Source organism: Microcaecilia unicolor, chromosome 8, assembly GCF_901765095.1.
Source record: "Microcaecilia unicolor chromosome 8, aMicUni1.1, whole genome shotgun sequence".
NCBI lineage: Eukaryota > Metazoa > Chordata > Amphibia > Gymnophiona > Siphonopidae > Microcaecilia > Microcaecilia unicolor.
This window is the reverse complement of record NC_044038.1, coordinates 64,353,678-64,368,399: the sequence shown is the minus strand read 5'-3', so window position 1 is coordinate 64,368,399 and position 14,722 is coordinate 64,353,678. Positions and strand designations below refer to the sequence as shown.

Here is a 14,722-nt window from a genome sequence, read left to right as displayed (position 1 = left end):
AAAATTGTAAGAAAGAAAGATTAAGTAGAGAGACTGAAGGGCTCACCACCTTCCACCTGCTGGAGACTGAGATTACTGGATCTTTCTCTGTCAGGCAAGGGTCTTATTGGCTCTCACTGAAGAGTCAGAGTTCACAGTCTCCACCTGCTGGAAGGCATGCACAACCCATCAGTTTCAATCTGGGCCGGTCCGGAGGGACGCTAAGGAAACAAAATTATTCAAAGTTGTTAGATCACTTGAGGATTGTAAGAAATTGCAAACAGAACATAAGGAATTATTAGGAAAGAATAAAGAATGAAATACAAAATATCATAATGCCTCTGTATCATTCTATGGTGCAACTGCATCTTAAGCACTGCACATTTCAGCGAATATAAATTTGCACCTACCCGAAACGTTATGAAAATTTCCTTCTTGCCCACAGGCATCCGTACAGTCTGCCCATCTTCAATACCTGCCATCAGAAACAGAGTTATCTCTCACCACCGCAGGATATAAAGGCACTGAACATTGTTCTATGAGAACAGTGTGCTCGGCACAGTATTCTGAAGCGAGTTACCTTGTATTCAGACTTTTTGTGCTGTTTACTTTTTGCTTGATGACCAATAATCATATTTAAACAGGAATACTCTGGATTGCTCTTAGACTATAAAACAGGTGAAACTAGATAATACAAGTATAGCTAACACAGAGACATGAGCAGTTAATGTAGCAAAAATATTTAGCAGAAAACATACTAGAAGATCTGATAATTAACTACAGACATAATTAATACTTGAAGCTGACCCCAAGATAGGCCACACTAGCACCACAGTGAGAAGTGGAGTAGAAGCTAAAGCTCCCAATATTACACAGAGTGCATACTAGAAGCACAAGAAAGCTCACACTGAAATGCGTTCTTGTTTTCTGTACTCTTTTCCCTACCATTGAGGGGGAGGCTTGTCCTGAAAAAACTAGGAAACTCCAGCAATTAATCCTACACAATACACAAAGACAGAGATGTGCAGACAATATTACTATGCACTTGAGCAGTCACAGGCCCTTCTAACCCCCTGGAACATACCTGCTGGCACAGGCACCACGACAGTCTTCTTCTGCTTGGTTTGGCCAGTTCCTCGGCACATAATGCAAGGTGTTGTCATGACAGAGCCTCTCCCTCCACACCGTCGGCATGTGGAGCGCATCACAAAGGGACCAGTATTAATGGTCTCCTGTTGAAAGAGAAAGGACAAGGATGAAGATATTTCAAAGGTGTTTTACAGTAAAAAAAAAAATAGAGTTGCCATCAGATCCCTTTCTACAGGATTCTCAGAAATGAAAGAAGATGCTTAAGCACATGTCACATTTCTGGCATCATATTTTAACTCTTCTGGATTTGGACCAGCCCCTATTCCTTCCTTGGGCATGGACATTCTAGTCCAATTCCCCACAATGGAGAAATTAGGTCTTACCTGATAATTTTCTTTCCATTAGTCCTTCTCAATATTCCAGAACCTTCAGGGATAGTTGTGTCCATCAACCAGAAGTTGGAGAAAGACAACTGAAAATTGAACTAATCTCTCTTGGCATCCAGTCCAGCTCCTTAGTATTTACTTAGACAAACAGTAAGAAGAAACTCAGAATAAAACAACCTTAAAAAACTTGCTAACCTAACACTAACCAGACGAGTAAACATATATGGACCTCTCTCATCTTTGGATATTCAGGAAGCACCATGCGAGGTGACAGTTATTATTTGCCCATTATCTCGCAACGACTAAACATCTCTGAAACCTCAGGCAGGCCTCTGGCATAGTGGGAAAGACTAATGGAAAGAAAATTATCAGATAAGACCTAATTTGTAGATTGGCTAGATCAATGTCAATCTGGATTCAGAGCTGGTTATTTATTTATTTCTTACATTTGTAGCCCACATTTTCCCACCTATTTGCAGGCTCAATGTGGCTTACATAGTACCATAAAGGCGTTTGCCAATTCGGTTGATAACAAATACAAGGTTATGTTGTGGTCAAATGAGGTAGGTGTGGATCAGGCGTCATGGGGTTGAAGGGAATGAAGATTGTAAATTGTTCAGTACGATCACTGGTTATGCTGTGTTGCTGGGTACAGAACAGAAACAGTTTTTGTATCTCTACTAGATCTTCACAGAAATCGAGACAGGGGATTTGCCTTGGTGTTAATACTGCTAGATTTCTTAGAAGCTTTTGACATACTGGATAACGATATTATGCTAGAAGAACTGGCAGAAACAGGTATCAGTGGAACAGTACTTGCCTAATTCTGATCCTATCAGACAGGCAACAGTCCATAGTATTCAGCAGTACTTCATCACCACCATAGGCACTGACCTGTAGGGTACCACAAGGATCAATACTGTCACCTATTCTGTTCAATATCTACCTCAAGCCACTAGCCAAGCTTATTCGGTCAATGAACATTCGGTTCCACATCTATGCGGATGACACTTAATCTGATCCCCCAAATCCAAGCAACATTCAAGAGCAGCTTCTATCACACGTGACAACTACGCTGCCTCTCTCCTTATATTGAGAAGGCAAGCTTGGTCTCAGTTGTGCATGCCATGATAACATCAAGACTGAATTATATTAATGTACTCTGGTCTGACTACAAAGGGTTTGCACCCGCTCCAATTGATTCAGAATGCTGCAGCAAGACTGATAGAAGGTTGTAAGCAATGTGACCACATCACACCATTTTTGCATAAATTTCACTGGCTACCAGTACAATACAGAGACAATTTTAAAACTCTTCAAGGCCCTTAAAGGAAATGGCCCAGAGTACTTGAACAGAATCTCCCTCTACACACCTTCAAGGTCACTAAGGTCCTCCCCAAGGAGTTTCTCTAACCACACCTTCTCCAAAGGTGATAACCGCAAGCAAGTCTTCTCCAGAGTAGCCCCCATGTTCTGGAATGCACTCCCTGAAAGGCTTTGCTTAACACAAGACTATCTCTACTTCAGGAAGCAGGTGAAAGCTTAGCTCTTCAACCTGGCCTTTCAGAAGAAGTAAATGACATCGGCTGCACATACTGCAGCAGGATGTGTTTATCCACTCCGACCCTAGCTAAGATAATGTTCAAGCAACTTTCTTTAAACTAGTCCCTTATTTTCTTACTCCTGTTACTCTATCTTATCTATATGTTCCATCTTTACTTACACACCATGCAGTCTAGTAAAATATTTTACTGAGTACTATGCTGACATTGTAATGTAGAATACTATGCCATACTTTGTATTTGAATATTTTTAATGCTGTAATTGTCTATTGCTTATGTTTGACCTACTCTTGTTGTACACTGCCTTGAGTGAATTCCTTCAAAAAGGTGGTAAATAAATCCTAAAAAATAAAATAAATATTTTCTCCTTCCATTACATAGCTTCCAGTTATTCCAGAACCTGTGAGATGTTTAAAAGCAATCCTCGAGTAGGTGGGATCCTGGCACTGCCGCCCTGAGTCCTGAAGTCCCAAAACTGGCTTCTGAGCGTGCCACAAGGTCCATCCTATAATGCTTTGCAAAGGTATGCAGCATTGATCACGTCGCCGCCTTGCAAGACACCGCTGTAAACCTTGTAGAATGAGTCTGCAAGGCCTGAAGAGCCTGCTTCCCCCCAAGCAAATAAGACAAAGTTATAGTCTCCTTCAGCCATCTACCAATTGTGAGCTCGAAAGCCATGAGGCCAGGCCTCTGCTTACCAAAAATCAATGTCTGTTCAATTTGTGAAACTCATTCATGACTTCCAAATATCCAATGAAGACTCGAGATGCTTCAAGGAAGAATACTGAGATGCTTTGTCCTCTCTGCAAAAGGAAGGAAGCTCCACAGACTGGTTGAGATGAAATGATGATACTACTTTTGAAGAAAGGAAGGAATTGTGCACAAGGAAACCCATGCATCTGAAGTGTAGAAAAGGATCCCAAAGAGAGAGCCAGAAGCAACATCCACTAAGAATGCTGTCTTTAGCACAAGATCTTTGAAGGAGTACTTCCAACTTCCAATGAGCCCAAAGGACTAACATAAGGTTCCACTCGACCCAGCGTACAAAAAGGAAGCCACAAGTGGCCAGCTCCTCGCAAGAATCAGACAATATCTGGGTGAGCCGCAAGAAATGTCTTCTATAGTCAGGCCCCTAAAACAGGCCAAGGTGGCAACCTGAACTTTCAGAGAACCAAACGCCAATCCTTTCTAAAGATCAGCCTCGAAAAACACTAGAATGTGTGCAATCTGAGAAGAGAAGGGTGAAAGTCCACACACATAATATCAGCCCTCAAACGTTCCCCACACCCTCGCATATGCTATGGATGTAGAACACTTCCAAGCCTGAAGCAAGGTAGCAATGACTGAATCAGAATAACCTTTTCGTCTTAACAGAGCCCTTTCAATAGTCAAGCCATAAGGCCAAAGGAGCATGGATCCTCCATGAGCACTGAACCTTGCTTCAGTAGGCCGTGTACCTGCGGAAGACAAAGAGGAACCCCATCAAGCAGTCAATTCAGGTCCGCATAGCATGGCTATCGTGGCCAGTCCAGAGCTATGAGAATTATTCAACCCCAGTGCAATGCAATCCTTTTCAACACGTGGCCTACCATAGGCCAAGGAGGGAAGACATACAGTATTTCAGGCCAAGGCTGCAGTAAGGTATCAATCCCCATTGAGCCTGGTTCTTTCCAATGGCTAAAGAACTTGGGCATTTTGGCATTCCTTTTGTTGCCATCAAGTCCAGAAATGGAGAACCCCATCAGTCTAAATGCACTACTAGTGATAGGTATCACTCAGATAATTACACTGGACATATTTGGCTAGGGATATGAGAGTACCTAAAGTTGCCATGGGGTCCTAGCAAGGCTGTCCCCAATGAAGGAACAATGCCAATGTGTAAATATATAAAGATAATAAGCAATTATGGCAAGCAAGATACAAAAATAAATACTCAGCACAAAATTCAAACCCCCCCCCCCCCCCCGCCAAAAAAAATAATTATTTAAATTAGATAAATATAGATAATTATATATAGATATAAATATATGTGAGAGACAGAGAGAGAGAGAAGTAGTATGTGGTGTTCGAGAGGCATAGCTATGTAACCACGTAATATTGGTATGCTTATTACCGGAACAATAAAAATACTATAGCGTCAAAGACTAAGTATGAAAAATTTTATTTACAGCACTGTGCTTATTTACAGTATTTCTGCAACAATCATCTACAAAACAAAACACAAAGTAAAGTACCTGCCATGTGTTGTATGGCCATTGCTCATTTTTCTAAAGTCAGTAATCTTTAGCTGTTTTAGGTTACTGACATTTTTTTCTTGCAAAATCAGTCAGTCATTCGCCTACAATGTATGATTTCTAAAGGTTCACCCGCATGTTCCTCCATAAATCTAATAACTTTAGCAAGAGCAGCAATTGCTTCAGCAGGCACAATTTTTATTTTTTGAGTGGAGGAGTGGCCTAGTGGTTAGGGTGATGGACTTTGGTCCTGGGGAACTGAGGAACTGAGTTCGATTCCCGGCACAGGCAGCTCCTTGTGACTCTGGGCAAGTCACTTAACCCTCCATTGCCTACCGCATTGAGCCTGCCATGAGTGGGAAAAGCGCGGGGTACAAATGTAACAAAAATAAAAAATAGTCGGCACATCATCATCTTCATCATCCTCGTCATCACTTTGGTTGTTCTCTGGGATCTTATGAAGTTGTTGAACAGCCTATATACTGTCCTCCTGTGACAGAAATTTTGTATTAAGAACACCAGCATCATTATTTTCGTCCCACTCCAAACAGTCACTAATCATTTCTGCAGACGTTTCTATATCAATGTCCGTTAACATAGTGTAGATACAGGCTACTTTTTGTTCATTTGCCTGATTAAAGGTCTCGATGAAATTGGTTTTAGTGAAGTCTTCTGTCACAAAACACCTAGCCACTTGTCTAAGGCTACCCCGCAGCCACTTAGAGGGTCTATCCCCAGAACAGCTCAGGTCTGCCTGCACCTGCTGCTTGTGCTCTACACTAGCACCCTCCTCCCGACCGACTGGGTCACAACTGTCTCTAGGCAAGCCTCCTGCTCTCAAATTATCCCCAGTAATTTCTAGTTTACTAGGGCCACACTTCCAGTGGTCCCACAGCTCCCAGAAGAAACTCACAGACCCAACACACAAACCATCAGGATTCTTTATCAGTCCAGACAAAGAGGCAATAAACTGGAAAAAACCTTGTCTTAAAAATTTAACAGTGTAACATAGAAATACACTTCAAGAATTAAGGCAGTTTTACAGACTTAAAACACAGTTATGTTACACCTTCAAAGTCTGACTCACTGGAAGAACTGCTTTCAACAAAGGCACCATCCAGGCCTCTCATCCAACAGTTTTCAATGGATGCTTGTTTTACATCATCCAATGCTTTCTTAACCATGTAAATAATTTCTTTCAGATTCAACTTTTTCAGAAATTCTGGAATGTTAAGATTTGCTTTACTTTTTGTCTATTAGATTGTAAGCTCTTTGAGCAGGGACTGTCTTTCTTCTGTGTGTTTGAACAGCGCTGCGTACACTTTGTAGCGCTCTAGAAATGTTAAATAGTAGTAGTAGTAATTGTATTTGAAGTTCTTAATTAATTATGCCCTGGTCTAGTGGTTGGATTTTGGATATGGTATTCAAGGGAAGGTAAAGAACTCAGATTTTTCCTTCCCTTGAGATCAAAGAATCTGCTGGGATGTGTAGGGCAGTTATCCAGTGCCTTTTCCCTAAGCTTCTGTCACGACTGTGGTCATGATTCCCTCTGACTCACCTTATGTCCCGATGGTCAGCTCCTGAGCTGGCTACTGTCTGCACTGTTTCTTTCCAGTGTGTTTCAAGCCTCACTTTGGGTTCAGTGTATTTCCTGTCTCTGTCCTGTAGGGTTCCACTTCCTGTGTGTTCCAAGCCTCACTGTGGTGTTCAGTATGTTTTCTGCCTTTGTCCTGTAGGGTCTCCACTTCCTGCGTGTTTCAAGCCTCACTTTGGGTTCAGTGTATTTCCTGCCTCTGTCCTGTTTATAAGGAAGTGGTGCACTTTCATTCAGTGCCTTTGCAATGCCAAAAGTCTCCAGGTTAGTCCGTGTGCAGTGAAGCACTTCTGCCTTGTTCATAGTCTATGTGCCTGTGGGCACTTCTGTCTTGATTTCTTGTTGCTTTGTTTATTGTCTGTGTGCCTGTGGGCACTTCTGTCTTGATTCCTTGTTTAGGGTGCCTGTGTGCACTTCTGCTTCTGTTCTTCTCGATCTGTTTGTGTGCTAGACGATGCAAAGGCAAAGAGTTTCCAAATGGCTAATAAGCCCAGCAGCACCTGAGGCTCACAGCTGCAGCAATCATCAGGCAACTACGGAAGCTGTGCAGGTTCAAACGACAGAAATCCAGCAGCCTGGAAGATCCGGACTGGACTAAAGTCTGGAATGGGTGATAGTCCATAGCAGCCACCGGTTCTGGCCATCAGAGGGCGAGGTGAGCACAGACGTAACAACCACTCAACTGCCTCCACAGGAGTCACCATTCACCCCAACTGTACAAGCACAGAACGAAGTGGTCCCAAGCGGCGAGTCAGGATCCCTCTCCTGCACGAAGTACAACTTGTAGCCCTCCAAGCAATTTGGAGTCAAACTTTAGTCGGACTTACCACTGCTAGCTGTTCCCCCCAAACTCAGTCTCCACAAATCTTATCCCAGATGAGAAAGAAACAGGCTGATACTCTCTCCTACGCGCTCCAGTAAATGTCTTTCCTTCTCTTTTTTAAATTTTTATTTAAAGGTTGTTGTGCTAGAAAAAGGAGAGCTCCACAAGAAACAGGGAAGAGGGGAAGGAGCAAATTCACAAGGAGACCGTCAAATATCACTCTGCAGACTGAAGCCACCCACAACGCTCAACTGGGGAACAGTTGACCAACTGGACCAGACATAAATCACTCAGAATTAGAGGCTGAAAAGTGTATCCATCCACCTGCTGGAGATAAGAGAACTGAAAACTGAACTGAGACATCTCTCTCCACCTGCTGGCTGATGGACACATGTTCTGAAATAGTGGCAAGCTACGTAATAGAAGCCTTATTCTATGGTCTCTCTTTTCTTCTGTAGTTAAGATTCATCTGTTGAAAAGGATGATGAATTATTAGCATCCATCAGGGTTCTAGAGCAGTCTTTATGACACCACCCCATATGGCTCCAAAAGTTCTCAACATTTCTCCGCCATTTCCCGTACAAAAGAGGTGAAGGAGAGACTCTCTGGTGGAGATAGTCTCCTCTAAGGTGGAGTGGAAGACTCAGAAGGGATCCCATAGGACTCATCGGAGCAAAAGTACCTGGGGTTCTCCTCTGATTCCCACGAGCGCTCATCATCAGGAATGTCCGAGACCGGGCCCGACTCGACATCGAGGACCCATGCCTTCGAGAACGCTGTTGAGGAGCCGGCTCTCGTCTCGACTCCGGCAGCTTCCTCCACCAACGCCGAAGGAGAACCAGCCTGGCATCAGAGGCCACACCACAGGCTGAGGGCCACAGTGGAAGGCATGGCAGTTGCAGGCACCCCTGATGCCGATAAACATCACTGCACCAATTCCTCCAAGAGCTCTGGGCGCAAGGCCTGGCTACGTTCGTCGAGAGCCGTCATCAGTAAAGGCTGAGGGGACGGTGTGGGCTTAGGTTGCCGAACCGCCTGGGGTGCGGGAGCAGGATATCGGCTACTGGGAGAAAGACGCATCGGCACTTCTTGGATGGAGGGGGACCGGTCCTCCCAGTGTCGATGCTTGTTGGGTGCCGAATCCCTCGGCGTCCCGGAACTCCCAGCACCATGCGTTGAAGGATATCGGTGATGGTGCTTCTTGGCCTTCACCCGATGCACTTTACCCAAACTCCCTGGTGCCGATGAGGACACTGAATCCTCATGCTGGCTCAGGTCTGACGATGGTTGGTCTTAGGGGGTCTGAATAGCAGGAGGCCTCGAGGCAGGTGGCGAACCACTCGATGCCTCGCTGCTCCCAATGTCTCAGGGTCTCGCAGCAGCCATCCCTAACTGGACTCCAGACGTCGATGCCTCCTTCGATGTCAACACTGACAAACTGGACTGAGTTTTTCACATTGAGCTTCTCGGGAAATGTGTGTCCTTTTCTTCATATGGGGCTATGGTCAAGCCAGAGGCACTAAATACACCAAGAATGTGTATGAGTACATGAGATGGTCCAGATGCACTGGGAGCAACGCTTGAAGCCACTGGGATGACATGGAAGGGAAAATGGCTCAGGCAAAATCAAAAGTCGCAATTGTGCCTAATTAAAAAAAGGGGGAAGGCACAAAAATAATACCCGTCCGAGCAGGCCTAAAAGGCGGCCCACGATGAAAAATGAAGGAAACAAACGCAGGAAAAATGACTAAGAAATAAAGGAAAAACTTTTTTATTTTTTTTCATGTCTTTTTAAAATAAAGAAAGGAGGTACAAAAGGCAAAAACAGCGCTGAAAGCATGGTAAAGGCTCTTCCTGGGCATGTGAGAAGCACCTAACAAACACAATTGCTTTCTCCCGCAGAAAAGAAAGAACTGAGGAGACACAGATGTGCTGTGGGTGGGAAGGCGCTCTGCGCGTTCCAGAAGGCTGTCAAATTTTTTAGCTGTCTAGTATGCCCATTCCCAAGCGATGCAGATCATCTACCCACTTGTGAGAATGTAAGCCTGCTTGTCCTTGGAGAAATAATGCTTCAAGTCACCTGCTTTCTTTCACAAGGCTATCCTTTTAACGATCTCATCATCCTATAAAGCGAATGCTACATACCTGTAGAAGGTATTCTCCGAGGACAGCAGGCTTTGTTCTCACTGATGGGTGACGTCCACGGCAGCCCCTCCAATCGGAAACTTTACTAGCAAAGGCCTTTGCTAGTCCTCGCGCGTACATGAGCACGGCGCATGCGCGGCCGTCTTCCCGCCCGAACCGGCTCGTGTTCGTCAGTCCCGTATGTAGCAAGACAAAGACAAGGGAAGACACAACTCCAAAGGAGATGCGGGCGGGTTTGTGAGAACAATCAGCCTGCTGTCCTCGGAGAATACCTTCTACAGGTATGTAGCATTCGCTTTCTCCGAGGACAAGCAGGCTGCTTGTTCTCACTGATGGGGTATCCCTAGCCCCCAGGCTCACTCAAAACAACAAACATGGTCAATTGGGCCTCGCAACGGCGAGGACATAACTGAGATTGACCTAACAACTTATCCAACTAACAGAGTGTAGAGCCTGGAACAGAATAAAACATGGGCCTAGGGGGGTGGAGTTGGATTCTAAACCCCGAACAGATTCTGAAGCACTGACTGCCCGAACCGACTGTCGCGTCGGGTATCCTGCTGCAGGCAGTAATGAGATGTGAATGTGTGGACAGATGACCACGTCGCAGCTTTGCAGATCTCTTCAATAGTGGCTGACTTCAAGTGGGCCACTGACGCAGCCATGGCTCTGACATTATGAGCTGTGACATGACCCTCAAGAGCCAGCCCAGCCTGGGCGTAAGTGAAGGAAATGCAATCTGCTAGCCAATTGGATATGGTGCGTTTCCCAACAGCCACTCCCCTCCTGTTGGGATCAAAAGAAACAAACAATTGGGCGGACTGTCTGTTGGGCTGTGTCCGCTCCAGATAGAAGGCCAATGCTCTTTTGCAGTCCAATGTGTGCAGCTGACGTTCAGCAGGGCAGGAATGAGGACGGGGAAAAAATGTTGGCAAGACAATTGACTGGTTCAGATGGAACTCCGACACTACCTTCGGCAAGAACTTAGGGTGAGTGCGGAGGACTACTCTGTTATGATGAAATTTGGTGTAAGGGGCCTGGATACCAGGGCCTGAAGCTCACTGACTCTACGAGCTGAAGTAACTGCCACCAAGAAAATGACCTTCCAGGTCAAGTACTTCAGATGGCAGGAGTTCAGTGGCTCAAAAGGAGGTTTCATCAGCTGGGTGAGAACGACATTGAGATCCCATGACATTGTAGGAGGTTTGACGGAGGTCTTTGACAAAAGCAAACCTCTCATAAAGCGAACAACTAAAGGCTGTCCTGAGATCGGCTTACCTTCCACACGGTAATGGTATGCACTGATTGCACTAAGGTGAACCCTTACAGAGTTGGTCTTGAGACCAGACTCAGACACGTGCAGAAGGTAGTCAAGTAGGGTCTGTGTAGGACAAGAGCGAGGATCTAGGGCATTGCTATCACACCAGACGGCAAACCTCCTCCATAAAAAGAAGTAACTCCTCTTAGTGGAATCTTTCCTGGAAGCAAGCAAGATACGGGAGACACCCTCTGACAGACCCAAAGAGGCAAAGTCTACGCTCTCAACATCCAGGCCGTGAGAGCCAGAGACTGGAGGTTGGGATGCAGAAGCGCCCCTTCGTCCTGAGTGATGAGGGTCGGAAAACACTCCAATCTCCACGGTTCTTCGGAGGACAACTCCAGAAGAAGAGGGAACCAGATCTGACGCGGCCAAAACGGAGCAATCAGAATCATGGTGCCTCGGTCTTGCTTGAGTTTCAACAAAGTCTTCCCCACCAGAGGTATGGGAGGATAAGCATACAGCAGACCTTCCCCCCAGTCCAGCAGGAAGGCATCCGATGCCAGTCTGCCGTGGGCCTGAAGTCTGGAACAGAACTGAGGTACGTTGTGGTTGGCTCGAGATGCAAAGAGATCCACCAAAGGGGTGCCCCACACCTGGAAGATCTGGCGCACTACTCTGGAGTTGAGCGACCACTCGTGAGGTTGCATAATCCTGCTCAATCTGTCGGCCAGACTGTTGTTTACGCCTGCCAGATATGTGACTTGGAGCAACATGCCATGACGGCAAGCCCACAGCCACATGCTGACGGCTTCCTGACACAGGGGGCGAGATCCGGTGCCCCCCTGCTTGTTGATGTAATACATGGCAACCTGGTTGTCTGTCTGAATTTGGATAATTTGGTGGGACAGCCGATCTCTGAAAGCCTTCAGAGCGTTCCAGACCGCTCGTAACTCCAGGAGATTGATCTGCAGATCGCGTTCCTGGAGGGACCAGCTTTCCTGGGTGTGCAGCCCATCGACATGAGCTCCCCACCCCAGGAGAGACGCATCCGTAGTCAGCACTTTTTGTGGCTGAGGAATTTGGAAAGGACGTCCCAGAGTCAAATTGGACCAAATCGTCCACCAACACAGGGATTTGAGAAAACTCGTGGACAGGTGGATCACATCCTCTAGATCCCCAGCAGCCTGAAACCACTGGGAAGCTAGGGTCCATTGAGCAGATCGCATGTGAAGGCGGGCCATGGGAGTCACATGAACTGTGGAGGCCACGTGGCCCAGCAATCTCAACATCTGCCGAGCTGTGATCTGCTGGGACGCTCGCACCCGAGAGACGAGGGACAACAAGTTGTTGGCCCTTTTCTCTGGTAAATAGGCACGAACCGTCCGAGAATCCAGCAGAGCTCCTATGAATTCGAGTCTCTGTACTGGGAGAAGATGAGACTTTGGATAATTTATCACAAACCCCAGTAGCTCCAGGAGGCGAATAGTCATCTGCATGGACTGTAGAGCTCCTGCCTCGGATGTGTTATTCACCAGCCAATCGTCGAGATAGGGGAACACGTGTACTCCCAGCCTGCAAAGCGCCACTGCTACTACAGCCAAGCACTTCGTGAACACTCTGGGCGCAGAGGCGAGCCCAAAGGGTAGCACACAGTACTGGAAGTGACGTGTGTCCAGCTGAAATCGCAGATACTGTCTGTGAGCTGGCAGTATCGGGATGTGCATGTAGGCGTCCTTCAAGTCCAGAGAGCATAGCCAGTCGTTTTCCTGAATCATGGGGAGAAGGGTGCCCAGGGAAAGCATCCTGAACTTTTCCTTGACCAGATGTTTGTTCAGGGCCCTTAGGTCTAGGATGGGACGCATCCCCCCTGTTTTCTTTTCCACAAGGAAGTACCTGGAATAGAATCCCAGCCCTTCTTGCCCGGATGGCACGGGCTCGACCGCATTGGCGCTGAGAAGGGCGGAGAGTTCCTCTGCAAGTACCTGCTTGTGCTGGAAGCTATAGGATTGAGCTCCCGGTGGGCAATTTGGAGGTTTCGAGGCCAAATTGAGGGTGTATCCTTGCCAGACTATTTGGAGAACCCAACGGTCGGAGGTTATGAGAGGCCACCTTTGGTGAAAAACTTTCAACCTCCCCCCGACCGGCAGGTCACCCGGCACTGATACGTTGATGTCGGCTATGCTCTGCTGGAGCCAGTCAAAAGCTCGCCCCCTGCTTTTGCTGGGGGGCCGTGGGGCCTTGCTGAGGCACACGCTGCTGACGAGAGCGAGCGCGCTGGGGCTTAGCCTGGGCCGCAGGCTGTCGAGAAGGAGGATTGTACCTACACTTACCAGAAGAGTAGGGAACAGTCTTTCTTACCCCATAAAAACGTCTACCTGAGGAGGTAGATGCTGAAGGCTGCCGGCGGGAGAATTTGTCGAAAGCGGTATCCCGCTGGTGGAGCTGCTCTACCACCTGTTCGACTTTCTCTCCAAAAATATTGTCCGCTCGGCAAGGGGAGTCCGCAATCCGCTGCTGGATCCTATTCTCCAGGTCGGAAGCACGCAGCCATAAGAGTCTGCGCATCACCACACCTTGAGCAGCGGCCCTGGACGCAACATCAAAGGTATCATATACCCCTCTGGCCAGGAATTTTCTGCACGCCTTCAGCTGCCTGACCACCTCCTGAAACGGCTTGGCTTGCTCAGGAGGGAGCTTGTCCACCAAGCCCGCCAACTGCCACACATTGTTCCGCATATGGATGCTCGTGTAGAGCTGGTAAGACAATTTTGGCCACGAGCATAGAAGAATGGTAGGCCTTCCTCCCAAAGAAGTCTAAGGTTCTAGAGTCTTTGCCCGGGGGCACCGAAGCATGCTCCCTAGAACTCTTAGCCTTCTTTAGGGCCAGATCCACCACACCAGAGTCGTGAGGCAACTGAGTGCGCATCAGCTCTGGATCCCCATGGATCCGGTACTGGGACTCGATCTTCTTGGGAATGTGGGGATTACTTAGAGGCTTGGTCCAGTTCGCCAGCAATGTCTTTTTTAGGACATGATGCATAGGTACTGTGGACGCTTCCTTAGGTGGAGAAGGATAGTCCAAGAGCTCAAACATTTCAGCCCTGGGCTCATCCTCCACGACCACCGGGAAGGGGATGGCCGTAGACATCTCCCGGACAAAGGCCGCAAAAGACAGGCTCTCGGGAGGAGAAAGCTGCCTCTCAGGGGAGGGAGTGGGATCAGAAGGAAGGCCATCAGACTCCTCGTCAGAGAAATATCTGATGTCCTCCTCCTCCTCCCATCGGTATCAGACACAAGTTCATGAACCTGTGTCTGAAGCCGTGCCCGACTCGACTCCGTGGAAACACGGCCACGGTGGGATCGTCGAGAGGTAGACTCCCTTGCCAGCACCAGCAAAGCTCCCTCCGCCGACGGGGAGCCTTCCTGGAAGGCGGCCGCAGTCGATACCGCAAGTGGTACTGATGTCGGAGACCTCACCCCGGGCAAGGGGCCAGCCGACGCCTCACTCGACGGTACCGGAGGCGCAAGCAGCCCCGGTACCGGAGGGGAAGGGCGCAACAGCTCTCCCAGGATCTCCGGGAGAACGGCCCGGAGACTCTCGTGCAGAGCGGCTGTGGAGAAAGACATGGAAGCCGATGCAGGCGTCGAG

The 14,722-nt window shown here is 47.4% G+C and overlaps 1 protein-coding gene across 3 annotated transcripts in view; it reads right to left on the bottom strand.

Moving 5' to 3' along the window:
* DNAJA3 (DnaJ heat shock protein family (Hsp40) member A3) overlaps positions 1-14,722 on the bottom strand; it is a 197,092-nt gene that overhangs the window by 145,753 nt on the left and 36,617 nt on the right. For all 3 annotated transcript variants that reach the window (XM_030212294.1, XM_030212295.1, XM_030212296.1), the window contains exons 6-7: positions 1,064-1,211; positions 390-454 (exon numbers count right to left, since the gene is read on the bottom strand). In XM_030212294.1, coding sequence (XP_030068154.1) covers positions 390-454; positions 1,064-1,211 — 213 coding nt within the window. The remainder of the gene's footprint in view (positions 1-389; positions 455-1,063; positions 1,212-14,722) is intronic.